The 27,488-nt window shown below is 41.1% G+C and overlaps 2 protein-coding genes across 2 annotated transcripts in view; one reads left to right on the top strand and one right to left on the bottom strand.

Annotated features, from left to right (window-relative positions):
• The window catches only part of syne1b (spectrin repeat containing, nuclear envelope 1b), a 68,236-nt gene extending 44,486 nt beyond the window's left edge, over nt 1-23,750 (top strand). The window contains exons 96-147 of the mRNA XM_085257378.1: nt 137-331; nt 458-634; nt 1,573-1,764; nt 2,000-2,131; nt 2,496-2,596; nt 2,742-2,895; nt 2,986-3,114; nt 3,227-3,382; nt 3,653-3,862; nt 4,082-4,183; nt 4,301-4,420; nt 4,549-4,749; nt 4,870-5,043; nt 5,481-5,612; nt 5,821-6,017; nt 6,116-6,248; nt 6,484-6,666; nt 6,816-6,965; nt 7,256-7,432; nt 7,548-7,703; nt 7,781-7,936; nt 8,090-8,260; nt 8,428-8,561; nt 8,668-8,872; nt 9,082-9,264; nt 9,352-9,498; nt 9,602-9,756; nt 9,966-10,113; nt 10,204-10,298; nt 10,393-10,627; nt 10,848-11,042; nt 11,267-11,392; nt 11,545-11,700; nt 12,294-12,452; nt 12,595-12,761; nt 12,850-13,012; nt 13,365-13,552; nt 13,652-13,802; nt 13,981-14,163; nt 14,379-14,516; nt 14,736-14,927; nt 15,015-15,342; nt 15,687-15,755; nt 16,438-16,565; nt 16,837-16,963; nt 17,115-17,326; nt 17,518-17,718; nt 17,834-17,962; nt 18,074-18,286; nt 18,954-19,046; nt 19,936-19,994; nt 22,642-23,750. Coding sequence (XP_085113504.1) covers nt 137-331; nt 458-634; nt 1,573-1,764; nt 2,000-2,131; nt 2,496-2,596; nt 2,742-2,895; nt 2,986-3,114; nt 3,227-3,382; nt 3,653-3,862; nt 4,082-4,183; nt 4,301-4,420; nt 4,549-4,749; nt 4,870-5,043; nt 5,481-5,612; nt 5,821-6,017; nt 6,116-6,248; nt 6,484-6,666; nt 6,816-6,965; nt 7,256-7,432; nt 7,548-7,703; nt 7,781-7,936; nt 8,090-8,260; nt 8,428-8,561; nt 8,668-8,872; nt 9,082-9,264; nt 9,352-9,498; nt 9,602-9,756; nt 9,966-10,113; nt 10,204-10,298; nt 10,393-10,627; nt 10,848-11,042; nt 11,267-11,392; nt 11,545-11,700; nt 12,294-12,452; nt 12,595-12,761; nt 12,850-13,012; nt 13,365-13,552; nt 13,652-13,802; nt 13,981-14,163; nt 14,379-14,516; nt 14,736-14,927; nt 15,015-15,342; nt 15,687-15,755; nt 16,438-16,565; nt 16,837-16,963; nt 17,115-17,326; nt 17,518-17,718; nt 17,834-17,962; nt 18,074-18,286; nt 18,954-19,046; nt 19,936-19,994; nt 22,642-22,885 — 8,421 coding nt within the window. The 3' untranslated portion in view covers nt 22,886-23,750. The remainder of the gene's footprint in view (nt 1-136; nt 332-457; nt 635-1,572; nt 1,765-1,999; nt 2,132-2,495; nt 2,597-2,741; nt 2,896-2,985; nt 3,115-3,226; nt 3,383-3,652; nt 3,863-4,081; nt 4,184-4,300; nt 4,421-4,548; nt 4,750-4,869; nt 5,044-5,480; nt 5,613-5,820; nt 6,018-6,115; nt 6,249-6,483; nt 6,667-6,815; nt 6,966-7,255; nt 7,433-7,547; nt 7,704-7,780; nt 7,937-8,089; nt 8,261-8,427; nt 8,562-8,667; nt 8,873-9,081; nt 9,265-9,351; nt 9,499-9,601; nt 9,757-9,965; nt 10,114-10,203; nt 10,299-10,392; nt 10,628-10,847; nt 11,043-11,266; nt 11,393-11,544; nt 11,701-12,293; nt 12,453-12,594; nt 12,762-12,849; nt 13,013-13,364; nt 13,553-13,651; nt 13,803-13,980; nt 14,164-14,378; nt 14,517-14,735; nt 14,928-15,014; nt 15,343-15,686; nt 15,756-16,437; nt 16,566-16,836; nt 16,964-17,114; nt 17,327-17,517; nt 17,719-17,833; nt 17,963-18,073; nt 18,287-18,953; nt 19,047-19,935; nt 19,995-22,641) is intronic.
• Nucleotides 23,751-23,944: 194 nt separating this feature from the next.
• ccdc170 (coiled-coil domain containing 170) lies at nt 23,945-27,016 on the bottom strand. Its single transcript, XM_085256726.1, has 8 exons — nt 26,999-27,016; nt 26,673-26,846; nt 26,189-26,470; nt 25,490-25,690; nt 25,226-25,399; nt 24,832-25,074; nt 24,379-24,582; nt 23,945-24,196 (listed from the first exon to the last, which is right to left on the bottom strand). Exons 1-8 carry the CDS (start codon nt 27,014-27,016, stop codon nt 23,945-23,947), a joined length of 1,548 nt encoding a protein of 515 aa, XP_085112852.1.
• Nucleotides 27,017-27,488: the final 472 nt, after the last annotated feature.

The raw sequence follows: 27,488 nt of genomic DNA, 5'->3' as shown, positions 1-27,488 counted from the left end.
GAAGATGTATTTATGACCTTGTTTTGAATCTTTAATATTATTTTTATAGGATTATGGTATTTTGTGTAAACATTACATCACTATCTCAGTTCTTGCTTGTAAACTGAGTAGGCTAACTTTTGGTTGTTTTGTAAAGGGTCTGATAGAAGAGATTCAGAGTGCGCAGGAAGAAATAGACCGGCTGCAGACAAGCTTCACGGAAGATTTGGCCACTGATGCTGTGGACTCAGACATGGCTGACCAGCTGGCCATGCAGTCCTCCCTTGCTGTGTTAGCTGAGAGGATGGCCACCATCCACATGAAAGCCTCAGGGAAACAACAATTATTAGAGGTATTTTTTGCGAAAATCATATCAAATAGTAGAAATAGTTGTTTTATTAATTAATCAAACGTTATTTCTCGAATACCAACTTAGAAAGTTGTTATAATAACTCAAATTGGATGTGGCATCCTTCAGGAGCGTGTCAGTGACCGCCTGGAGGGTCAGCTTCAGGAACAGGCCGTACAGCTCTATCACACCCAGGCAGATGAACTGGACCAGTGGTTGGGCAAAATGCGCAGTGCTGTATTGTCCCTCCTTGAACCTAAACTTCCAGAGGAGACAGATATGGAGAATCAACTGGCTGAATGTCAAGTAAGAGTTCCCCCTGCTGTTCACCTGCAGTAATGCAGCCTCAAACACTGCTGTACTTGAGAATATTAATGGATTTGTGAATATAAATGTGGGGTTAATTAATAATGCATGTCACAGGAAATTTTCAGAAATGACAGGTGGATGTCTGGGATTACTTTTTAGATGCTCAGGGATTTTTTTCTGAGCACACTAGTGCAAATCAGATTTGTCAGTGGATTTTTACCTACGTCTCATCTTTCAGTATTTTGTCCTTATTACACATGGATCATTTCAGGGGGTCAGGGGCCTTTCAGTGAGTAAACAAGCGTATTAGAGGAGTAATAGGGACCTTCACATGGCTGGACCTAAGTGACTGTAGCACTAGTCTTAAGCAGATTATGCAGATTTCTCTGTGCGACAGGGGCATGTTAGAAGCCTAGGGCTGTGTAGTCAGAGCTCGCTACCTGGATTGGTGCTCGGGACAAAGCTGCTAGAATATCCAAGTAGGGGAATCCTAGAGTACAGGGAGTGTAGGATAGCAGGGTGGGAAGCGATTCTCTGCTGTAGAATAACATGCAGACTCTAACGATTGCAAAGGAATGTCAGTAATATCAAAAAACAAATGTTTCTTTAAACATCTGGATAGTCTTTACTGATGGGTACTGACAGCTGGTCTGGAATTAGAATGGTGTTCTACACAGACAAACTGGTTTGTAAGTTGAGGGGGAGCATGTATGCTGAAGAGCACGGAGCCTGAAGGATTAGCGGTAATATGTTGCACAGGAGGCAAGGCCGAAGAGGTGGGCCAAGGATGAGAGCCGTCCCTGTCCTTTGGACAGGGAAAGCTGCTGGTGAAGGGGGTTCATCCATAGCTGGAGAGTCTGTCGTGTAGATGGAGGAGCTCCTGTAGGCGGTGAAACACGATGTTTGATCTGGCGTCTCTCCTCCTACTGCTGCAGAACATGATGCTGGAGATTGAAGAGAAGGTGCTGGCCCTCTCAGAGCTGTCAGTTCACAGTGAGAACTTGCTGCGGGGAGGCCGCACAGACACTAGAGAGGAAGCTGAACATTTGGCGAGGAAGTTACGCACACTGAAGGGTGGTTTGTTGGAGCTGCAGAGGATGCTACAGGACAAACAGAGTAACATCCAGGTGAGGTTGTTGCATGGGCTAAATGTTGTCATCTGCTAATGTGTGTGCATGTAGTGCAGAATATTTGACTCTGTGTTTGGTCCTCACTGTGACTACCATATTTGCAAAGTTTGCACTGGTGTATTTATCAGCAATGGGTCTACAACAAATGCACATGTAAATTTTGAATTGTTGTATTTGATAATACTACTTTTTCTGAAGCATTTGTCTTATATCTAACTTTCTGATCCGACAGGGTTCTCTGCAGGAGCAGGAAGACAGTGAATCAGACTCCAGCCTCTCTCAGAGTCCCAGTGTACAAGATTGGCTGGCCCAGGCCCGAACCACACGAACCCAACAGCACCAAGACAGTCTTCAGAGACAGAAGGTGATTTTCTTTTTTTAACCTTCATTAAGTTCAGTATAGACTTAAATACACGTTCTTACATAGTTTGTCATTGGATTTCTTTGACTATTACCCAGGAATGCACAATAAATGTTCTTATCTTAATGTTGATGACAAACTTTAATTTGTCTTTTGGGTCAGTCCTCATCTGTGAGTTGAATGTAAAAAGGAGTGAGTGTGCAATAAATGACATGTCCCCACAGGAGCCAAAAATATGTGCTTCTCACCAAAACATGTGTATCCCTAAGGGTCTAACAAGCATTTGTATAAATAACTTCATAAATGTTTCTTTGTGATGCCACATACAGTCTAACACTGTTGTTTTGTTGCTTGTTTTCTACTGTAGGAACTGGAAGAGCAGCTTGCAGAGCAGAAAAAGCTTCTTCAGTCAGTTGCCAGCAGAGGAGAGGAGATCCTCATCCTGCAGGCTTCACCCAGCAGTGCCAGGTCTCTTAATAACAGTTATATTATACATGAATAATAATTAACTGAATAATAAAATATGAAGTATATGTATGAGGTTCATTCTTATGGCAGAATATAAATGTAAGTAATGTAACAGAGCACTAATTTATTCTCTGTCATCCTGCAGTATGACAGAACCATTTTCACCGGCAGCTTTGGCTGAAAGGGAAACGCAGGCTGGGCGGGAGCAGATGAGGCAGAGATGGGAGAGTCTGAGACTGGAGCTCAAAACTAAACTCCAGCTCCTGCAGAAAACCCTGGAGCAGGACCACAAGCAGCCAGTACATATCCCTGTGTTTTTAATTCCTGTTAGCATACACTCAATAGAAAAAAAAAATCAGAGTGTTTAATATGTATTTTTTGTCCTTTAGGTTTTTTCGAGAGCTTCCCGTGTGTCCACATCTGGGCCGGTGTTTAAAGGAGACACCCAGGCTGACAGGTCCTCTCTGAAGACTCTGTACGATAGCTTCAGGCAAACAGTAGAAGACGTCACCCCGCAGGTTTAGCATATCTGTTATTATATTGTAATGCAATGTTGGAAATGCAACTTTTTATTTCAAGCATGTGGTCTCAATGAAAACGTACATTCTTCCCATGTACATGTGTATGTAGCCTGGTGGTGGTGAGACACAGGTGGCGCAGATGGAACAACAGCTCTACACAGCTGTGTCATCCACCTCCTCCTGGCTGGATAATGTGGAGAACAACGTCTTCTCTGGCTCAGTGCTGCTGGCTGAAAATGCAGAGACCCAGCTACAAAAGCAGGAGGTACAATTGGCCTTATTTGTGGAGCTTCAGTAAATATTGCAGGAAATCTGAAATGAATAAATCACATGATCAGAAGGGTTAAATGGTAACGTCTACACCAGCATGCGGCTAAAGTTCTGGGTGGGAAGCATGGTGCTGGTGCATAAAAATAAAGCTATGTCATTTTAACTGCAGTGTTACACCGTCAATCAAAATGCTTTCCCATATTACAGATTTCACCTTGTAATTATTTAGTATAAATCAAGCTGATGATTCTGACCTCTTCTGCAGACCTTGGAGAACGATGTGAGGCATATGACGGAGGAGGTGAAGCTCAGCCAAACTCTGCTCACTTCATCTTCAGCGTTAAGGCACGAAGAACGAGTACTTTTGGAAGACAACCTTAACTGCCTCAAAGAGAGATTAGGAGCTCTGGGTTGTGCTCTGGGACAACGCTGTGACCAAATGAGGAGCAGAGCACATGAACTCACATCCTATCAGGTTTGCCTCATATTGTGCTTTTTGTTTTTCAAGCCCTTTAATGTTTGACGATTTAAAGAGACAGCCGCTGGGGAAATGCTTCTTTTTATTAAGTTAAGCCACTGTTGCAGAAGACAAAGACAAGCCTATAGGAAACAACATTTATATCTTTATATTATGAAACCAGACATGCTTGCATTTTGTCTTAATTTCCTATAAATGACCTCGTGTCTTACACAGACTGAATTGCAGCTTCTTCAAACTGCTTTAATTGAGACCAAATGCCAGATACTGCAAGCCCTAGCTGGAGCAATGGATAGACCAGCGTCAAAACAACTGGAGGTAATGCAAGAGTTGACTAATATTCCTCCTGAAGCTTTAACCATCTTCCATTAAAGCTTGCAGAAAACAAGAACATTACTGTGAATGTCTTTAATACATCTAATCGGTTTCTCTCAGGTCATTGCCAGTGCAGAGGAGAGCCTGAAAGACTTTGAACAAAGAATCACAGAACTTAAAACCAGAGGATCAGCACTGCACGCGGATCAGATCTCAACAAACAAACTGCTCAAACTACAGGTAACATACATGATTGATGGCTCACGGAGAAATCATCAATTTGGTTTTACTTCTGAATGTACAGTGAAGAAATTACCGTCAAATTCAAAAGATGCACAACCGGAAACTGATTTTTTGTGTTTTTCCAGGATTCTTATGAGGAGCTGGTGATGACAGTGGGTTCCCGGCGCAGTGGGCTGAACCAGAACATGGCACTGAAGGAGCAGTATGAACGTGCTCTGCAGGACCTGAAAGACCTGGTGGACACAGCTAAAGACAAGATGGCTGCCGATCAGAGAATTATTGCCAGCTCTGTGGAGGAAGTCCAGAATCACCTGGACAAACATAAAGTATAGTCACCTGCTAAATCCTTTAGGCTTAAAGAATCAACAAGGTTACGTGTTGAACCCAATTTGTTGTGATGCAGGAGACAAATAGAGCTGATCGTCTTTGTTTCTGGCCTCTTTTAGGAGTTCTTCCAGGGTCTAGAGTCCCATATGATTCTAACGGAAACATACTTCAGGAAGATCAGTGGCCTGATGCTTCCCAAAGAAAACCAAGCCTTGGAAGAGACACTAGCTGAGGCTCAGAGAGTCCTCAAAGAGGCACACAGTAAAGGAGTTGAACTGGAGTGTATCCTAGAGGTAGGTGAAGGAGTATATATGCCATATTTGTGTAAAAGGAAGGTTAACATAGTCACAAAAATTCTGATAACGGATAATTTTGTGACCAGTTCCAAGTGTGGTTGGTTTAACTGTATCTTATTACATGTAGATATAATAGATATGACATGTTTAATGAAAGACATTTACTTAGTTTTTAAATGTTATATATTAGAACATCACTAGCTATATAAACACATTTTTAAAAGCCTTTTAATTACCTTGAAAAAAATTACATATTAAAGTTGGTAGCTATGAGAGTTGGAGTTGTACTGTAGGACAAAAAATCAAATTAATGGTAAAGTTAAAAAAATATTATTATAGTTACATAGTAACAAGTGTGCTGATTAAAAGAGCAAAGATGTACTTGTCAGACGACTGAATTTTAAATATTTATTTATAATAATGTTTATTTTCAGACTTGGTGCCGTTTGGTGCAGGACTACCAGAGTCTGAACCAACATCTGGAGGCTGTTGAAGAAAGTATTCCTTCTGTTGGTCTGGTTGAAGAAACTGAAGAAAGGCTTATTGACAGAATATCATTATACCAGGTACAATGTCACATGAGCTCAGGTGTAAATTTACTACATCGGGCTAATTGTTTAGCTGTGACAAAGGAAGAAGCCACTTAAATTCTCTTACATGCTGATTAAGCTTTAAATAAAGGTTCAAGTCAAAATGGGCTTCCTGTCTTTGCTGCAAAGTAGAAAAATATATTTATCTAGCTGGAAACACATTTTCTTCTTCTTCTTTGCAAAGGGTCTGAAGGGGAGACTAGCGGAGCACCAGCACAAGCTCTACCAGGTGTTGGATGAAGGTAAACATCTGTTACTGTCAGTGTGCTGCCCCTCGCTGGAGAATCAGCTCGCACTCTTGGGGGAACACTGGCTCAACAACGCTGCCAAGGTCAACAAGGAGTTACAACGCCTCGAGGCTATTCTGAAACACTGGACCAGGTCAGAAAGACTTCAAAAATAAGGACTGTTTCTTAGGCTTTGGATATAAATATCCGGTAAATGAGTGCACGGTCTAATTTCAATTGTTTTTTCTTTAGGTATCAAAGGGAGTGTGGAGAGATGAGCGAATGGCTGCAGTCTGCTCTGGAGCGTCTGGAGTTTTGGAACACGCAGGCGGTGTTAGTGCCACAGGAGCTGGAAACAGTCAGAGATCATCTCTCTGCTTTCCTTGTGAGGCCAAAGACAATCAATTTGGTTGATTTGTTTTGTTTTTGCTGGCCAACCAGCTGCCTCACTTAATGGCAGTTGTAGGCATGAACATAACACCTCAGTTCAACTGTAGCATATACTACAAATTTACTTGTATTTGTTTAATATTGTTATTATCTTCTGCAGTAGCACTGTTTTGCTGCAGTCTGGTCCACATAGTTTTGATTGGATGATTTTCCACTTCTCTCTTTTTTAGGAATTTTCAAAAGAAGTTGAGGGAAAGTCTAGCCTTAAGAGCTCAGTGGTTAATGAGGGCAACCAGCTGCTGCGGCTGAAGAAAGTGGACACGGTGGTATTGCGCTCTGACCTGGCACGGATTGACACTCAGTGGGCTGAGCTACTCACACGCATCCCAGTGGTCCAGGAGAAGCTGCATCAGGTATCGTCACATGCAGCCAGACTAAAAAGGCTTACCTGCTTCAGGACAAATAGGATTACCTCTTTCTGCTTCTCCAGTTTGCATGCAAAAGTTTTCATTGCAGTTTGTTTTTAAACTACCAACATATCGGTTTCTTTTTTTTTTTCTAGATCCAAATGGAAAAACTGGCCTCCCGTCATGCCATTTGTGAGCTGTTTAACTGGATATCGCTGATGGAGAGTGTCATTGACGAGGATGAAGAAAACCTCAAGAGTTCTGTGGGATCAAGTGTGATTCAAGACTATTTGCAAAAATATAAGGTAGTGGAGCATTTTTTATTGATTCATGACAGTTTTTGTTTACATGTATGGTCTGAACTCTTATTAAATCAAAAATATAACTTTTGGTTTGAATGGTTTTGGTTTTTTTGTGGTTTGCCATTGCAAGTAAGGTTTTTTTCTAGATAAAATTCTTCTTCTTCTTGTGTTGAGAGCTAAAATTTTGATTTTTAAACATGGAGTTTTCCTAACCTGATCATAATGGTGATGCAACTACTGGTTCTAACTGTAGATCTTTTATTATAAAATCTCCTGTTGTTTCCTCACTTTAGGGATTCAGAGTAGATTTAAGCTGTAAGCAGCTGACTGTGGACTTTGTCAACCAGTCAGTGCTGCAGCTCAGTGGTCAGGATGTGGAGAGCAAGCGCAGTGATAAAACAGATTTTGCTGAGCGTCTGGGAGCGATGAACAGGCGCTGGCAGATCCTACAAGGCCGCATCAATGAGAGGGTGAGGACGTAATCATTGATAATGTTACAATAAAACCAACAGCATATTCACCCAATGTCCTTTATCAATGCAACATCCAAAGTTAACTTTTTTTTTTTGCATGAAATTCTTAAAGATCCAGTTCCTTGAGAGCCTCTTGGAGATGTGGTTAGATTATGAGAGCAGCATTCAGGCCCTGAAGTCTTGGATGGCAACTCAAGAAGAAAGGCTGAAGAGGAAACACCGGATAGAGGATCTGACATCTGTGCAGAATGCTCTAAAAGACTGCCAGGTACTGTAGATCTGATTAAGATATTCTTGCCCTTCATCTTGTGTTTGTATTTGCTAAATAAAAACAATTTTTTAAAGGAAATGGAGGAACTGGTAAAAGAAAAAGAGAAAGAGCTGGAGCGAGTCGAAGAGCAAGGCTGTGCCCTTGTTCAAAATAAGACTGATGAGGCCTGTGCTATCGTCATGGAGACACTCCAAGGTGTCAATCACACCTGGGCTAACCTGGACCACTTGGTAATCTCCTTGTTCTTTTTTGTTTATTTTTTATTACCCGGGTTAGACCCATTTATTCTATGCTCGCTTGTCCATCCCTCTCGTGCTCTGACTTTGGCCTGATTTTGCAATTTACTGGATGTAGATGCATGTTTTTGATTTCACCTTCTACAGATTGGGCAGCTAAAGATCAGCTTGAAGTCAGTGCTGGACCAGTGGACTCTATACAAACACGCTTCAGAGGAGATCAATGGCTACCTGATGGAGGGAAGGTACTCTGTGTCTCGTTTCCGCCTCCTCACAGGCTCACTGGAGGCTGTTCATCTGCAAGTGCAAAGTCTGCAGGTATATTAAGATAAAGGGGCATTCAGTGTATTTTACATGTTTACTGACTAAAGCCTTTAACTGTATAGATATGAGTTTCTGAAATCTTGTAGCAATGTTAGGGGTATGTTTCTTAATGTGATCATTTAACTGCTGGTGAATTAACCACTGTATCTGTCACTGTGAAGGATTTGCAAGGGGAACTGGAAAAACAGGAGAGCAGTCTCAGAAAATTTGGTGCTGTTACCCACCAACTGCTGAGGGAGTGTCACCCTTCAGTGTCAGATTCTCTTAACAATGCCCTGAAAGATGTCAACGCAAGGTGAACCTAATTAGCATGGTGCTATGCTTATTACTATCATTACTACTGGTGTTTCTTTAACGAATTTAAGACATTTATTAGCGTATTACCATGTCATTGCACTTAGATGGACTGGCTTACTGGAGGAGATTGGAGAGCGTCTCAGAAGCAGCAAGGCACTGCTTCAGCTGTGGCAGCGCTACAACGAGCTTTATGAGCAGAGCTGCAACAGCATCCAGCTGCAGGAGGAAAAAGCAGATCAGCTCCTCAAGACCACCTGCAACAAGGACATTGCTGACGATGAGGTGTCTGACTGGATTCAAGAATGCAGCGTGAGTCAAGCCACAGCTTTGCAACTTGCAACAACAGAAAAACTCCTCAGTATTTTACTTCTAAAGCCTCATTGTGAAACCCACATGGATATGAAGGAAAAGTTTAATATATTAAACATCCCCTCACGTGTTTGGTGCAGTTGGATGTTATGATTAAGTTTTGATAATGAAGACATATTGCCCTGAATGTTATGGGTGTTTTATTTCAGGAGTTGCTCAGGTCCCAAGCTCCAGTCCAGGCCTCACTCCAAGTTCTCCAAGAACTGGGAGAGCAGCTGAAACAGCAGGTGGATACATCAGCAGCGTCTGCTATCCAGTCCGATCACCTTTCTCTCACCCAGCGGCTAGCTGCGGTGGAACAGGCTCTTACTAGACAGCTCACCGCTCTACAGGTAAAAAAAAAAGATTTATGAAACATACTTTTTTTTTGTATAGGCAATCAGTTACCAAGCCAGTATTTTGGCATTCTTCTATACTAGACTGGAGTTCAAGACTATGAAACCTTTAACCATCAACTGGGATCACTGGGGTCCTGGGTAGTTGAAGCTGAAGAGGCTCTGAAAGCACAAGATCCTAATGGCTCTACTGACCTAACGGTCATCCAGGACCGCATGGAGGACCTCAAGGTTTGTTTTACTGTTTTCTTTTTTGAGTTTGGTGAACAAAATTACAGAATATCACGTACTGGTTCGACAGCTGAAATGTTTCTGTAATTTCTGGGCTTTACAGAGGCTCATGTTGAAATTCAGCAGTATGGCACCTGAGTTAGAGCGTCTTAATGAGCTTGGTTACCGGCTCCCTCTTAACGATTCTGAGATTAAGCGCGTGCAGAACCTCAACAGAAGCTGGTCCACCGCCTCAGCACAGACCACAGAGAGATTCAGGTAAGACAAGAAAATTACAAGCCAATCTGAAAAGGTTTAAAGCCATCCTAATTCAAGATACTCTGTTAAATAACAAGGTTAGATAAATACAATAATGAATGAATGAAGGACTGGCACAAATACCATAAAAAACAGTACAAATGTTCGGTAAAGGCCACTCTCCCCATCTAACTGAGATATAAGATCACCTTTTGTTTGTTTCCTTGCAGCAAGCTTCAGTCATGCCTGCTGCAGCAGCAGACCTTCCTTGAAAAGTGTGAAACATGGATGGAGTTCTTGGTCCAAACAGAAGAGAATCTGGCTGTAGAAATTTCAGGGAACTACCAGAGTTTAATGGAACAGCAGAAAACCCATGAGGTTAGGGCCCATTTGAAGAAAAGGATCCTCAAGCAGTATATTTTAATTTTGTTAACACATATAACAAATTTAATATTTTTTATCTTACAGTTATTCCAAGCTGAGATGTTCAGTCGGCAGCAGATCCTCCACTCCATCATCAGTGATGGGCAGAGAATGTTAGAGCAGGGTCAGGTAGATGACAGGTAAACCTATTCGACTACTCTGTAGATCTTTGTTTACCACCATACTCCACTGCAAGCCTTTCTTTGTCTCCTGTCTTTCTGAAATCACCTACAGAGATGAGTTCAATCTGAAGTTGGCTCTGCTGAGTAACCAGTGGCAGGGCGTAGTGCGACGTGCTCAGCAAAGGCGCGGGATCATTGATGGTCTCATCCGCCAGTGGCAGCGGTATAGAGAAATGGTGGACAAGCTGCGCAAATGGCTCTTGGAAGTGTCCCATCGTACAGAGACCCTTCAGGCAGGGAATACAGTTCCTCTGCAACAAGCGCGTACTATGCTGGACGCGGTCCAGGTACATAGTGACAAACCTGACTGTAATACACATTAATACAGCAGTGACAGCAAAGGCTAGCTAACATTAAGAAGCTGTTGCAATGTGATGTTCTTCATGTAATAAACCAAAAATATAATATCTGATAACCTTAAACATGTAACTGCAATTGTGGGTTGGGTGTTACCTGTGTAAATTAACAGGCTTGTAGCTTGATAGGAATCCTTTCTTCCTTTTTCAGATGAAGGAAAAGGTGCTGCAGCATCAGCAGGGCAGCTATATCTTGACGGTGGAGGCTGGCAGGCAATTGCTTTTATCAGCTGATAGCCGAGCAGAGGCGACCCTGCAGGCAGAGCTCACTGATGTCCAGGAGCGATGGAAACAAACCAGCATACGGCTGGAACAACAGAAGAAAGAGCTTTCCACTCTGTTAAAGGTAAAAACGACAATACGCTAGCATGTTCTGAATTCCAGGCCACTTCAGAATACCTTGATGGCTCCTATAATTCTTGCATTTGTATGGACAATCTCCATTGTATGTATAAAGTTTTACATTGATTTCCTTATAATACACCAATCTCTTCTATTTGTAGTTTCAGTGAGGACAGCTTTCTAGAGCAACTCGTAATTTTGCCTGTGTTTGTAATCTGTTGAACGCAGGACTGGGAGAGGAGTGAAAAAGGGATTTGTGGATCACTGGAAAAGCTTCGAGCCTTCAAAAAGCAGCTTTCTCAACCTATTCCCGATCACAATGAGGATCTGCAAGCTGAACAGATCCGCTGCAAGGTAACAACTTGAACATTTTCAAAATTGACTTTTCTTTGTGCATCTAGGTGTAAGACATATATGTAGAGTTATTTAAGTGTATGTTGAGCTGATGTTTTACATTGTTCAGGTGCTTGTTTAGTGTTTTTATAGTGGCACTGTTGTTTTTCCAGGATTTGGAAAATACATTTGACGGCTGGACAGGCGATCTGGCCCATCTGACCTTACTGAGAGAGTCACTTTCTTGTTACATCAGTGCTGAGGACCTTTCTGTCCTACAAGAGCGTATTGAGCTGCTGCATAGACAGTGGGATGAAATCTGCCACCAGGTACAACTCTTGGCACAGTCGCTTACTATTTTGGATTCTCTGAATATACTGTGTGCTAAAAGTCTGATTCTCAAAAATTAGTTTATAGATACATTCTACATATTACACAATATTTACTGTGTAACAGTTAAAAGTCCCAGGAGACAATGTTACTAATGTCAATCTTCACTATACGATACAAAGCATATATTTGTATATGTAGATGTTGCTCAGCATTTTTTTAAATGGTTGGAGCAGTAGTTCGATTTTGCTGAATGTGCCATTGTGCAACAATTTTGAGAAAGGAATACACTGAGAGGAACAGTTAGCGTGACAAGTTAATGTAATCAGTCAGTCAGTTAAGAAAAGCTGAAACCTCAAGGTGATTTCGTTTTTTCACAGTGGCATCCTGTGTGCAGCGGATAAACTGCACACACAGGAAATACAGCACTCGCTCACTGCGTGATGCAAATGAAAGCGTCTGAACGGCTTCCTTTTGAGCCTTCTTGATCTTTATTAGCTTTTGTTTTAAATTTTCATGCATTCGTTGGCACTTTTTATGTGCTTTGCAGAGAGGTGCAGTTAACTTGTCATGTATTGCTGTTCTTCCACAGCTGTCACTGCGGAGGCAGCAGGTAAGCGAGAAGCTAAATGAGTGGACTGTCTTCAACGAGAAGTATAAGGAGCTCTGCGAGTGGCTCACTAACATGGAGAACAAGGTGTCCCAGAATGGAGACGTCAGCATTGAGGAGATGATCGAGAAGCTTCGCAAGGTTTGCACACACCTCAGATATTTACAAAGTTTGACAGTGTTATTTAATTGTTGTATTTCAGTTACGTTGTGTTTTTCCTACTCTGCTTCTTTTACAAGTGCAGTTTTTTCAAATTTCCTGTTTGCATTGCGTTGTATGCCAGGACTACCAGGAGGAGATCACAGTAGCAGAGGAGAACAAGCTACATTTGCACCAGCTAGGAGAGCGCCTGGCCAGGGCCAGTCACCAGAGCAAAGCCACCGAAATCGAACAAAAACTCAACAAAGTCAGTGACCGCTGGCAGCATCTCCTCAATCTCATTGGAGCGCGGTGAGCAGACGTGCAGTCACAGCTGTGCAGCTGTGTTTTTATCCCATGCTGGGTTGTTTGTAACTAATCTGTTAAATTCTTTTAACAGAGTAAAGAAACTGAGAGAAACTCTAGTGGCTGTGCAGCAGCTAGATAAAAACATGAGCAGCCTGCGCTCTTGGCTCGCCCACATCGAAACAGAGCTGTCCAAACCTATCGCCTATGACTCCTGTGATGCCCAAGAGATTCAGAGGAAGCTCGATCTGCAGCAGGTGACATAATATACTAAACAGGACCTAAAATACATATGTGCAGCTTGCCAGGAATCATTCAGTCTGTGTCAAATGCAAGCTCTTTAATAGCAGACAGGCAACAGGGCTTTGTAATCATTTAGCTGAAATTTCTAAAAACATTCACATTTTTGTAATCATATAATGAAAATGTAACTATTAGTATCAATTCTATGCAAACAGGTTTTGTGATATAATACACTAGTAAAAGTTATTGTTGTACAGTTTGTAACCACTTTCAAAAAGTCATTCTCTAACTTTCTATCAAGCTTCTTCCTTCTCCTTCTGTCTCTCATCTTATTACTTACTGTGTCACTCTTTTCTTGCCCGTCAGGAGCTTCAGCGTGACATAGAGAAGCACAGTACAGGAGTGGCGTCTGTGCTGAATCTATGTGAGGTGCTTCTGCATGACTGTGACGCCTGCGCCACCGATGCAGAGTGCGACTCCATCCAGCAGGCAACGCGGAGCCTTGATCGCCGCTGGAGGAGTATCTGTGCCTTGTCTATGGAGAGGAGATTAAAGTAAGACGTTACACACTAGATGAAAGCATCAAATGCATACGTTATTATGGATAACAGGTAACTGTTATAACTGTTTCCTGAAATTATTCCCTCTGTTAGGATTGAGGAGACATGGCGTTTATGGCAAAAGTTCCTGGACGACTTTGCACGTTTTGAGGAGTGGCTGGCCACTTCAGAAAATACAGCTGCTCTACCCAACTCCTCTGGTGTGCTGTATACTGTAGCCAAGGAGGAACTAAAGAAATTTGAGGTATTGCAGAATTATTTTGTGTACTCTGTACAAATGATCAAACTACCTACTGTTTTCACCTAGTAGGACAGCATTAAATAAGAAAATTCTATCTCTCAAATGCAAACATGTAAACGAAACACGAAGCTAAAACACAAAAGCAAATTTCTTGAGAAAATGTATGAATGTGTTTTTGTAGGCCTTCCAGAGACAAGTTCACGAGAGTCTGACTCAGTTGGAGTTAATCAATAAGCAATACCGCCGCCTGGCCAGAGAAAACCGCACTGACTCTTCCTGCCGGCTGAAGGAGATGGCACATGATGCCAACCAGCGATGGGACAACCTGCAGAAGAGGGTGGCATCCATCCTCCGCAGGCTTAAGGTACAATTGTTCTACTAGTACTTATATATTATTTCCATTTCATTTTTGTACATTTTAATTTAAATTTCTGTCATGCATTTCTGGATTCATTTCTTTTCATCTAACTTTTCTGTGACTGCTTATTATTCACTAATAAAGCCCGAACAAAGGTTTGTTCCATTTGCATGATGTGAAAGCATAGACTCTAACACCAGTGTCCCTCTTTACACGTGCAGCACTTTATTAGTCAGAGAGAGGAGTTTGAGACAGCCAGAGATGGCATTTTGGTTTGGCTGACAGAGATGGACCTTCAGCTGACCAACATCGAGCACTTCTCTGAATGTGACATTCAGGCCAAGATCAAACAACTCAGGGTAAGCCTGTCATGATATTTCAGACCAAGAAAATCCACTGTGCATTTTTCAAACACTGCTTTCTACTGACTCTTACATATGTTCATTTTATCTTCATTTCTAGAGTCAGTTTGCACTTGTGAAGAGCAGCTAAATGGATATTTCATAATTAATGTGAGATACACATCACACACAACTTTGTGTTTAGCTTTAACAGCTTGTCTCTCTCCGGCTTCACAGTCATTCCAGCAGGAGATTTCTCTAACAACAGCCAAGATCGAGCACATCTTCCACCAGGGGGAAGCGCTGATAGAGAAGAGTGAGCCTCTGGATGCTGCTGTCATCGAGGAAGAGCTGGAGGAGCTGCAGCGCTACTGTCAGGAGGTGTTTGGTCGAGTGGAGCGCTACTACAAGAAACTCATTCGCCTTCCTGTAAGACCTCAAAATTGAGAGAATCTGACAGATCTGTGGCTTGGGTCCAAATGTAATCTTTCCCATACTAAAGTCCTTTATCTTTAGCTTGCAGATGACGACACTGAAGTGTCATTGTCCGATCGTGAGCTGGAGCTAGATGAGCATTGTGATTTGTCCAGTCTGCCGTGGAGTGAACGTTTGGGGGATGGCTTCCTGTCGCCTCTGCCGTCCTCCGGTCGCTCAGCTTCCTTGGCTGCCCAGCTCCGGACTGAGCGCTCGGGCAGAGACACCCCAGCAAGCGTGGACTCCATTCCCCTGGAATGGGACCACGACTACGACCTGAGCCGTGGGCTTGAGAGTGCAAGCAGGGCTCTCAGAGAGCAGCAGAGTGAAGAGGGAGACTTCCTTCAGCGTCCTGCCTCAGGCTTGTCAGGTAGGTTCCCATACCAGTGCAAAACTATGCTTGAAATTTAAGAGATTTTTCAGAATAATAACTTTTCTTTATCACTGTTAGCTGTTAAAAAAACGTTAGAAGAGCGATATCTTAAACGACTGTGCCTCTGCATCTTTTGAGAAGTCCAAAAAATGACATCAAAAGTTCCCATAGGGGACAGAAAAACACATAAGGAACACAAGAAAGTTAGTGAAGGGTTTATCTGTGACTGATTACATTATGGCGAGGATTTTCTTGGTGCCGTTGAATACCAGGATAATCGGTTCACTGAGTCATTCTGAAGCCCACTGCTAAATGTGTGTACTGTATAATGTTTCTTCCAGATGTAGTGATCCCAGAGAGCCCTGAGGCCTTTGTTAAACTAACAGAACAAACACTGAGGTCTTCCACTGGTAGGCAACAGCAGACCCCAGCATGCCACATGTGTTTGGGGCCAGAAATAACAGACGCACTCTGAGTGATGAAACACTAGTAGTCTGTTCACCAGCTTGGAATTTGATTTGTGTTCATTTCTTCTCTTAAACACACTTTGGGCACAAATGGCAACACTTTCTAACCCTGGGGAATAGGGTCAATTCCATTTTTATTCCTTCTATTCACTTGTTCTGCTTTGGGCTCTAATTCAGCAGAACAGAAATGGAATTCAGCCTAACCCTTCTTTCTAACTAGCTTTATTCATTTTTTTAACTTGACTTGTTCTTTGTAGCTAACCTGTTTGGATTTGTTGATTTGCATGTTTTTTTTCTTTCTTTGAAAGAAATGTATTGATTCTTATAGAAGGGACTGCAGATTTGTTTAGACGTCTCACGAAAAGGCAAATCACATAAAAAACACGGGGTTTAAATGTATTATTTCAAATCAGGGATGCAGCTCCCGATGCAAAGGGCCACAAAGGGAGTGCTGTGATTTGTGACAAAAGGCCAGAACAAACAATCTGCATTCCTGTCTACTTCTCATTTTTCGCTCTCCACATTTTATTTTTCTTAAATCAGGGGGGCTTACCTTCTTTTCTGATGTTAAACATGTTTCATAAATATATTATGGAAATATAATCAGCTAATATTGTGTTAACAGGGGAGGTTGCTGCTGCAGACTCTCATATACACCCTCTGGATGTCAGCCGTTTCCACCTGCAACAAACGGACAGCAGCCGCAGCCGCACTTCTGCAAGCACAGAAACGGACTCTTCATACATGGGATATGTATGTGTTACTCATATTACGCTTAGAGCTCAGAACAATCTATTCTTTAAAGCTTTTCTGCTCTGGACTGTACATTTAACTGCAATTAATTCTGCTTTGTCTATTTGAATGCTGCTGTTGTTTATTTTTGCTCACATTTTTTTAATAATCTATTTTCTCCTCGCAGAACTCACTTGGTTCTTCAGTTTAACAATATTTTTTCCAATTTTGAAATAGTCAGTATAATCCTGTTACACTGCCTGCAATAACCAGTCTTTTAACTGCTCTGTAGCTGCGACTGATGGGCGAGTGTCGTGGAAGTATTGACACAGTGAGGAGGATGGGCTCTGAGCTGAAGGAGGAAGAGGATACGGTGTCTGGACTGGCAGATCCCAGCAGCTCAGAGTCCCAGACTTCAGGTAATACCTATAACTATCCCCCATCTTAAATAAGCATTTAATTTATGTTAATTTATGCTTGTTAAAGAAAAAAATATGAATTATCCATTGGGCTACAGTGCTGGTAAATTCAGTTAACATAATCTTTTTGGTCTCACATCCATCAATCTAGGAGTGATTGAGCGCTGGGAGCTCCTGCAGGCTCAGGACCTCAGCAAGGAGATGAGAACAAAGCAGAACGAGCAGCAGTGGCAGCAGCTGAACTCTGACCTGAACAAAATCTTGACTTGGCTGGGAGAGACAGAGGAAGAGCTGGAGCAGCAGCGTAGACTGGAGCTTGGCACGGACATCCAGACGATTGAGCTGCGTATCAAAAAGCTCAAGGTACAGGTTTTTTTTAGTAGTAAAGTCCCTATTTTTAACTTTTTTATTACTCTGCTTGTTATTTTCTTACTTGAATACTTATAAATATATACCTTATAGTCTTTATTCCTGCTGTTTCCTTGTTTTGTCATCAAATTGGGAATTTTTTGCATTACTTGTACGTCACCATGGACATGCGTGTTTGTCTACAGGAGCTGCAGAAGGCGTATGACAAGCGCAAAGCTATAGTGCTTTCCATCAACTTGTGCAGTGCGGAGTTTCTGCATTCGGAGACAGACGAGTCCCGAGAGCTACAAGGCAAACTGAAAGACATGAACAACCATTGGGATAAACTCGGCAGCGCGCTGGAGGAATGGAGGTCTTCGTTACAGGAAGCTCTGATGCAGTGTCAAGTGAGTGCTGATCAAGTCGGACTGTTTGAACAGATCGACTTGCTCATGAGTATGAATATCCTTCTATGATATGCTAGTTGGGTCTTCACCTTCCCAAATTTCATCTGATCAATAGGAATTTCATGAGATGAGTCACGGTCTGCTGCTCTGGCTGGAAAACATCGATCGCAGGAGGAATGAGGTGGTTCCCATTGATCCCATCCAGGACAGTGATACTCTCCATGAGCATCACAAAACACTCACGGTACCAAACTGTCACACTCTTAAACTTAAGTGCGTCTTTCCGTGTTACTTCCATAAATCCACTCTGTAAAAGGTTTCTTTTTTGAATGTATCGCTTAAATTTTCTCTCCAGCAAATCCGCCAGGAGCTGCTAGACTCACAGCTTAAAGTTGCTTCACTACAAGACATGTCCCTCCAGTTGCTGGTCAACTCGCAGGGCAGTGATTGCTTGGAGGCTAAGGAGAAGGTTCACGTCATAGGAAACCGCCTAAAACTCCTGCTAAAGGAAGTAACCCGAGACCTCAGAGAGCTGGCCAAGATTCTGGACATCACAAGCAGTCAACAGGTAGAGCCTCAGTCACTTGTGTACCTGTCATGTGTTACCTGAACACCTTTCTTTTATATTCACCTGCATTTAAAAAGTCAAAAAGCATTTGACAGAAACATTTTCAATTTCTTCCATCGTCAGATTTTTTTAAAAACAGAATTTTCAAGTTTAAAGTGGTTTTTGTAAAAATAAAATAAAATAAAATGAATACATTTGGCTATAATCTAAAAAAAAAGCTCAAAAAAGAAAGAACTGTGAAACGCAGACAGGCTGAAAATTCACAGGTTCATATTCAGTGATATTTCATTAGTCACAAATGTGTTACTCACACCGTTAATGTACAATATTAGCAAAGGTGGGGAGCAAACTTGTGATGGTGCAATTTGCCAGAATCTTGTAAGTGTGTAATCGTTTTACATTTTTAGCTCTCATGTGGAGCATATTTTTGCACTGAATAAAAAATATCATATTTGCAAATAAACGATTGTTTCAGCACAGGATACACTTAATTTTACTTGAGTGTATTATATTGTTTGGCTGTGTCCTTCAGTTAGATTTTTTTAAGTACTAATCACCTGCCAACCACTCTGTGTAGTCTGTGGCCACATTTAGAAAAGGGGTCACTATTTGCTTAACTCTCACCTGCTTTGTCTCTCTTTGTATCTGCGATTGTTTCCAACATCAGGATCTTTCCTCTTGGTCGTCTGCTGATGAGCTGGACACGTCTGGCTCCCTCAGTCCTGTATCAGGAAGGAGTACTCCCAGTCACAGACGATCGGTAATGTTTATCTCTACCTGTACATGCTGCTATATGAGAACCAGGTGTTTGGAAACCCCTAAGACACATAGAGTAAATGTCCCAAATGCCCCAGTGAAGGCCAGATTCACCCCTGTCATCCCAAGATCTCTCCTCACGCTCTTCAAATCTTTCTCCACCTCCACAACCAGCGTTACGCTCCCTCCCTCTGGATTTTGAACTTTTTTCCAGCCTTTTGCTCTTCTTGCATGTTGTCAATCTCCAGACAGTCTCCTGAGATTTCCTCCTTTCTAACTTTTCTACTTCTTCCTTCCTTTTCTTGGCAGGCTTTTTAGCTCTGCCCAGTTTGTTTCTTTTTCTCTTCCAGTATTTCTGAAACCCTTTTCTTTTTCTCAGACTTCCCTTAAATTTCTTCTCACTGTAGATACGTTTCGATCCTCGTAGTATTATAGCTAGGATTACTGGCTATTGTGCAGCTGCTTAATTTCAAGTGTAGCATAGAACTTGTTGCTGGTTTAATGAGCAAGCATGGCATCAACAACAGCAATGAGAAAGCATTATTTTCTCATTATTCAACTGTACATCAGTCCAAATAAGCATGTCCCTGCTTATACTATGTGTATGTTACTAAATGTCCTTGTTCCAAAGAGATTCATGCATCACATTGCATAATTGTAGCAGTCCCTTTATTGCACTCCCAAGCTGAAGCAATTCAAAGTAGTTGTGCACTGTGAAGAGCCAGATTCCTTATTATAACAGGTTACAAAATCAGTCACTTTCACGTATGATTTTGTTGCTGCTCTTCTTTCATTTTGGGTTTTCTTTTCATCAATAGCTTTGTCTTGATTTGCCTGGACTTAAACATACTTTCTTTCTTTTACCTCCCCCCCCCCCTGTTCATTGCAAACAGCAACGGGGCAAATGTAGTCTGTCACAGCCTGGACCCTCTGTGAGCAGTCCACACCACAGGTACCTTTCTGTTGGTTTCTAGCACACCCAGAAGATAATGGAACTCAGCAGCCCATGATGCACTTGGAGATCAGTTGATTTCAGCTTTGAAATGAAACACTTAAGGAACAAATATTCAGAATTTCAGCTTTTAACGCTCGTGCCAGAATAGCAGCTCATGATAATGAATTCCATCATCTTCTGTAAGTCTAGATGCTCTGTGTAGGCTAGGCGATCAGGTGAGTGGTAGCCCACGCATCCGAGACAGGAGTTTCACAAGGAAAGGTGCAAGGCCTCCTCTCTGCCAATGTCCTTGGCTGCTTAATATTGCTAACCAGAGGGCGTTTCTTATGAATAACACAAATATTTCTCTATATCTAACTTCCTCGCTGATACTGAGCGCACACACACACCCTTTTGCTCTCAAATTGCCGAGCCAGTAAATGTCTGCAATGAACAATGCAAAGGCCGCTCTCTTCCTCTCTTGCGCTGATTCTCTCTCTTGTGTGTTACATTTCTTCTCCCTCTGCTGCTGCTATCTCACTGAGTATCCACCATCTCCCCCCCCCTCAGTCTGTCATCTGTGAGTCTTGCCTCTCAGGTCTCCATTTGGGAAATGGTAAAGGGGCACTTTCGGTAAAAACACAGGGCAGCTCGAGTCACTTTGTTCATGCATTCTGGGATTGAGGGAAAAATACATTTAGAGAGCAAAGCAGCCTTGATTTTTCTTAATTGAAATACATTCTGAATACTTTATTTTTTACAATACATACATATGTAAACCCCTATATTACTGCTTTCAACTGACCGTGTCTTCTAACTTTTTGAGGCTATAAGAAGACAGTATTACTGAGGGTGATGGTGACAGAAAAATGACACATTACTACTCATAGTATGACATTTTGTGAATTTGCTTATTTCCTTATGTTTCTTTTTTGGACGTGGAAGCAGTTGGAAACAGCCAGCGTGTCTGGCTCTTTCCTCCTCCTCCCAGTGTCCATGCTAAACTAGGCTCTGTCCCAGCTTCATCTTAACATCTTAATTCACAAAGGGATTTCAGTCATCTCATCTAACTCTAAATCTAGAAAGTGAACTGGATTTCCCAAACTGTTGATTTAAGAAAACGCAGCTAACTACCAGGGTCAAAGATGCTGTTTCTAATTGCCGTGCTCTTCCCGCCTCCGTTTGCTTTGCATTTTTTAACAGGACACAAACTTTCAAAGACTCCATTGTTATATGAATAAAAAGAGTATTCTCAAATTCAGCTGTTACTTGCAGCATGCCGTTTGCCTTTTACTCTAACGCCTTTTGCAAAGAAATGCAAGCTCTCGTATTAAATGTCTTTGTCTGGCACAGGATTGCAGAATGTATGCCGTGAAAACTGTTTTGTGACCGTATTCGTACTTGTGTTGATCCACCCCAGTCTCAGTCAGCATGTAGATCACAATGTTAAACATTGTCTAACATTGCTTTACACTGTGTTGGCAATGTCTTTCAAACACAGCATGGTGCTTACATCCACTGTCGCTGGACTGAGATCTTATTTGGATTGAAACTATGCAGACAACATTAAAACAGTTAAGAGTGGGGAGAGAAGGATATTAAATTAGGATAATTTTTAAAGGGAAGTTTGTTTATTGGATTAGACTAATTTGATTTGTTTGTAATTTTTACTATTTCTGTAGCAAAGAGAAGCAGTTTTGTACATGTAAGATTGGTTTATTATATTGCCGTGGAAGTACAACAGTGTTTCCAACAAAGACGGGAGTATGTGCAAAATGTAAATAAAATAAAAATGCAATGATCATTTAAACTCAATTATATTTAATATAAAGAAATCAAATGATGAAATGCATGTAAATTGATTTTTAAAATTCGGTTCTATGTTTTTATATATGTTTAGTCAATTTTGAAAGCAGCCCCATGTTTCAAATTGGTGGTGCAGGGCATGTTTATAATTGTGATCAAGAGTTTTTAGTGAGTATCACCCAAACTGTCTCTACTACAGAGACTGTGGTTTTGCTAAAATAAACAAGGCTAGCTGATATCTAGATGGCAGCATGTGTTGCTTCAAAACCTGCATTTATCTTTTTTCATTTATCCTGTATCTTTCTTCACAGATGGTCAAGTTATAAAAGCTACATCTACTGTTATTATCATATAATAGATGTTGGCTCATGTTCTCTTTATGCCAAAGGACCAACTATCCATCATTTCCATGAAGAAATTCAGACTTTGATTGGTTAGACTATAGTATAAGTTACAATTTAAAGAACTCTGTTCCAGCATGTTACATGTTTTGGATGGAAGCTTGTTTCTGTCACTGAAAAAAATCATTTCAGAGTCAAAAGCTCGAGTTATTGTCTGAAACTTCGACTGATTAACGCAAGCTTGAAATTAAGAAAAGTAACTGGAAATTTAGACATAGGTCTGCCAATTCTTTTAATTAATAAAAAAAAAACCTTTAATTGATAATTAATTTAGGTTGGGTTTAAATGATTTAAAATCCATTGCATTCTGCTTTTATATACATTCAGGCCACAGTCTTTTTGGAAACACATTTGCAGTAGTGCAGATGAGAAGGAGATTTTAAAAGTCTATAATCCATAGTTGTGTTTGACTAATCCTGTTTTTGCTGGGCTGTGAATGTTTGTGTTTGTGTGAGCAGGCCTCACAGCGACGCTGGATCCGCTTCCTTCCCTTCTGACTCGGAGACACGATCATCTCGTAGGTCCTCGTTTCTGTGGCGCGTCTTCTGGGTCGCACTGCCTCTCCAGCTCTTCCTGCTCCTGTTAGTGGTTTTTGCCTTTCTGCTGCCAATGTCTGAGGAGGACTACTGTGCTCAGTCCAACAACTTTGCTCATTCCTTCTACCCGATGCTGAGCTACACCAACGGACCGCCTCCAGTGTAGATGGACGTAAAAACCACTGATGTTTAGTATTCTTGAGCCAGAATGACCTTAGTGGGATTCATGTTGATATCCTTGAAACGGTTAATCACGTTGGGAGCAAAAACAAATCCTGCTCGTCCATTTTTACTGCAGAATAACAGCTGCCATCTACAGTTAATATCTTTGTGTGTAGCACATAGGATCAAGCATCTCACTATGTTACTCTGTGTAATGCTGTGTCAGTTAATTTGCATTTTTGGTGTAACGGATCTGGAGGTTTCTGCCCACAGTGGACATCTGCTGGATAAACGACGTGTCGACTCAGTGGTGTAAACATGACGTAACTTCTCTCAAGCCGATAGCACCAAAGTTAAACGCTGAAATATAGCCTGTGAATTTGCTTGTAACTAAAAGTTTGTAAACAGCAAAAACATTTAATATATCTTACATTGCAATTATTTTTTTACCTGTATTTTGGCATGCAGTTTTAATCTTTGCTTTTACTTACTTACATCCATCGTTGTGTCTGTGGTAATCGGTCCATTTTTAACTTGAACCACATGGATTCATGCAAGAGTCATTTAAGCCAAGTCAAGTGAATTTAATATCCAAGTCAGACGCAACGCAGGAGTTTAACCTTTAACAGTCATCCATGGTCTTTATACATTCTGCTGTTTTATTTTTTCAGGATATGAAATATGTCTTTAAGATTGAGAAATATGACCAATAGAATTATTGCATATTTTATAAGACTGTGAGTTCAGTATCAAATGTATAACAGTCGAGAGTTATTTAACATATGTATATAATGCAAAAAGAAATAATATGAGAAATGTATGTATATGCGACTCTCAAAAACAATGAATGCCAAACCTTCATTCTAAAAGTTGTCATTTTATTTGTGAGTTAGCATTTTTAATATTTCACCCTTTGTGCATCATACTTATATTGATCTTCCCATGAAAACACAAATATAAAAGAAAACTTTTAAATTGTTATTTTATGTTTCAAAAGTAATTAATATCTCTACTATTTCTCAACATTTCAACTTATTTTTGGTATGAATGGAGTGAATACATTTTAAGTTTCGTGAGATCTGCAGGTGGTAACATCCAGGTTAGAGCCATCGGATAGTTCTTGGACTTGTTGCAGGTGAGGTCTCTGGTGAGTCGAGTAGTGCCGGGGTATGTTAACATGATGATGAAGGTGGTGACGGTGACAATGGCCATGAAGAAGGGTTTCAAGTAATTTGATGATTTCATAATTTGGAAGAGCCAACGCTGTGGCATCCAGGCCCAACGTTTGAGAAACCAGCATGCGGAAATCCACCAACTGAAAAAAGAAACTTACCTGGTTCAAAAGTTTTCAGAAATCTTGTGACCTTTCCTTTATTTATATTAACAAACAACATTAAATGAGCTCTATGACCGCTAACAAACATCTGCTGTGCAAGGTCATGAGATGTGGATGAAAGCATGGTAAACAAGTTTTCCTATTTGTCGTTTGACTCTTACCTCTCTCTGCCTCTCAGACAGCTGAGCAAGGCTCTGTCTGAGGGTGAGGAGTTCCTGTAGGTCGTCTCTTGTCTTCTTCTCTTGGCTCTGCAGGTCTGAGCTAACTGCGCTCAGCTTTTTCTCCACCTTTGCCTTCTCATCCGCCACCAGATTCAGCTTCTTTTTCTGCTCCTGCATGGTCTGAGTCTGTTGCGCGACTTTCAGCTTGGCATTTTAGGCACAGCAGAGACTCGAGTGAGCGTCGGGTTTTAGTAAAACAAGAGTGACTTTATTTAATTATGTCAAATTATTAATCTAAGATACTCTGATACTTTGAAAGCATGCATTGATTGCATATGCATATGATTCAATGACCCACCAACCCATGCCCCAAAATTAACACAAATACACAAAACATTATGAAGTGAAAATCCCCCTGGAGTGAATTTGGGCCCAAACCCTTCTCCCCTCTACCTTGAGCTTGCTGGTATGGGAGAGCTGGGCCTTGAGCTCAGTGTTGGAAAGTTTGGTTGCTTTCAGTTCACTTTGAAGACACTCCAGTTTTTTCTGCAGCCTCGCAGCCTGCAGTTGTGCATCATTTTGTTCCGCAGCCAATGCTGATCGGGTCTTCTTCTCCTCCTCCAGCTCTGAAACCTTTTTCCTCAGTAGTTGGATGTGGAGTCCTTTGCTCTCTATTTGTTCCTTCTGTGATTTCAACTACAGGGAATGGGAATATTTTAAATCAACTGTATACATTTTTTTAAGCTGCATTTGTGCATTTAGAGGTAAATTATCTGCTTGTTCAGCACCACTCTCCACTTGTATAAACTTGTGAATGATAAAAACAAAAAACAAACAAAAAAACTACCTTCCGTTGTAAGCTGTAAGTCAGACTTTTACTCTCAACTAAAGCAGTTCCCTCTTGTCTAACAAGTTGTTCGGCACGTGACAGAATGAATTTTAGCTTCATTTCGAAGTCAAGATCAATGTCAAAGTCCTCAACCTTCATCGTCTTGGACAGCTGCTCCAAGAATTCCTCATACTGTTAAAAAAAAGAGACAAATCATAGGAATGTGTCGCTATACCAACCTGTATCTGTAACTTATATGCTTAGTCACATGACTTTACTCACATCCTGTTTGCTGTGTTGCAATCGGTCACAATGCATGTCTGCTGTCAGCAGTTCGGCCTCCAGACATTGCAGTCTTCCCCTCAGGTCTTGGACTTGCTGCTCTGCAAGCTGAGCCCTCTGTTGTGCAATGTGATGAAGCTCTGTCTGCTCATTCAGCTTTTCAGAAACACAACACAGCCTCATTTCCACCTCTGGCAAGCTCTGAAAGACCAGCATAGTGAAAATGTGTGGTAACATAAACTATTGTGTGCACACTCCTTTTTATCTTACAGCTGGACTAAGTCCTTGACAGATGGAACAGGAAGAGTTAACATAAAGATACAAGTAACTGCATCAATTGCTGTGCTTTGGGACGTATTCTTCTACTTTACAGAGTTATCCAGTCGATGTAGTTATTAGTCTGCAAATTAAAATAAAAAAAATATTTAGCTGTATTGCAAGTATTGAGATTAAAGTGCTACCTGCATGCTTATTGGTAAAAAAAAAAATCAACCAGTATGTTTCATTTTACACAAGTAACTGATCATTCATGACATATAGCGATTAACAAAAAGTAATCCTAATAGCTAAAATACAATGTGATTTATAATTGTCAGCAAATGTGTTGTTTGGCTGGAGCCACATTTGCACCTTGGAGAACAAATTTAGCTTTAAAGCAGCTTTTAAGCATTTTTTGTTGGAAATCCCAACGTTCCTCACCTTATTGCAGAGGTTATCCAGTGTCTGTAGAACATCTCTCTCCGTGGGCAGGATGACATCCTCACACCTCTTCTCCAGGAGGCCGACCAACGTTTCCAAGAATGCCTGCAGCTTGCTCTCAGCTTCTTGGATCCTTCTTTCAAGCTCCTCCACCTGGTTCTCCAGACAGTGTGACTCTCGCCTGGCTGCCTCTATTACTCTCTTACTGGCCTCAAGTCTTTCAGTTAGGGTCTGCTTCTCCATCTCGACACTTCTTCTCCCAACAGCCAGACCATCAAGCTCCTAAATGACATACAAACACCACAACAATAGGGCAATTTTAGCAGTTACTCCTAAAGTAATAAAATCTTTAAATTAACAATTTCGTACAGAAGTCAGTAGTTTTTACACAACGCTACTAAATCCTTTAGTTCGTGGGTTAAGCCGTCCAGACATGTGAAATCTTGTACTGTAAAGTAACTACTCTTTTAAGTTGTGTATATACCACTTTGAGTGAATCAAGTGCTGCTACACTGCTTGCAGCCTTCCTCCTCTCTTGGTCCAGCTCTGCCACCAGCCTCAGCACCGTCTCTCTGCTGGCTTTGCACTCCACCTCACTGGACTTCACACTCTCTTCTAAAACAGCAACCCTCATCTTCAGCCTCTCCTTCTCATTGCACTGTTAATTACAGAGGTTGAAGAAAGGTACTAAATAGTTATTAAATGTTTTTTTTAAATCTATTTTTAAAAGTTGCCAACATAGGAATCAATTTAGTTTTTTCCTCCGCTATGACTGAATTCAGTAGACATTTAAAATATTTTAAGGCCTACCTCGTTAGAGTTTTCCATAACTCCAAATAAGAGAGGTGAGAAGTGAACTTTAAGTAGATGTTGCCTCTGTTTTAAGAAGTCTCCTGGCAACAGCAAACACAGGCTCAGTCAGAAGGGGGCGATGTAGCTGAGCCTGTCAGGCATCAACTCGTTTATCAAGTTGGTGGAATTTTATTTTATTTTATTTTATTTTATTTTATTTTATTTTATTTTATTTTATTTTAGTTTATTTTATTTTATTTTATTTTAGTTTATTTTATTTTAGTTTAGTTTAGAAAAATTGATTTCTTAATTTATATAGTAACATAAAAAAAATCCAAAGTCACGCTGAACGTGCAACAATGTGAAGGTCATTCCATGAGCACCACGTTAGCCCTGAGTTTAGACTGTCAGGTAGCCCTTCTGCTCAATCCCAGTATGAGCTTCACTTACCGGACATTTTCCACTCATAAACTGATCGAGTTTGTCTAAATATAAACGACTGAGTATT

Source organism: Mchenga conophoros, linkage group LG19 (assembly GCF_057382185.1).
Source record: "Mchenga conophoros isolate Kocher_MC1m ecotype Shallow Benthic linkage group LG19, M_conophoros_male_GT1.1, whole genome shotgun sequence".
Classification (NCBI taxonomy): domain Eukaryota; kingdom Metazoa; phylum Chordata; class Actinopteri; order Cichliformes; family Cichlidae; genus Mchenga; species Mchenga conophoros.
The sequence above is the reverse complement of the archived record's forward strand: the minus strand, read 5'-3'. Positions and strand labels throughout refer to the sequence as shown.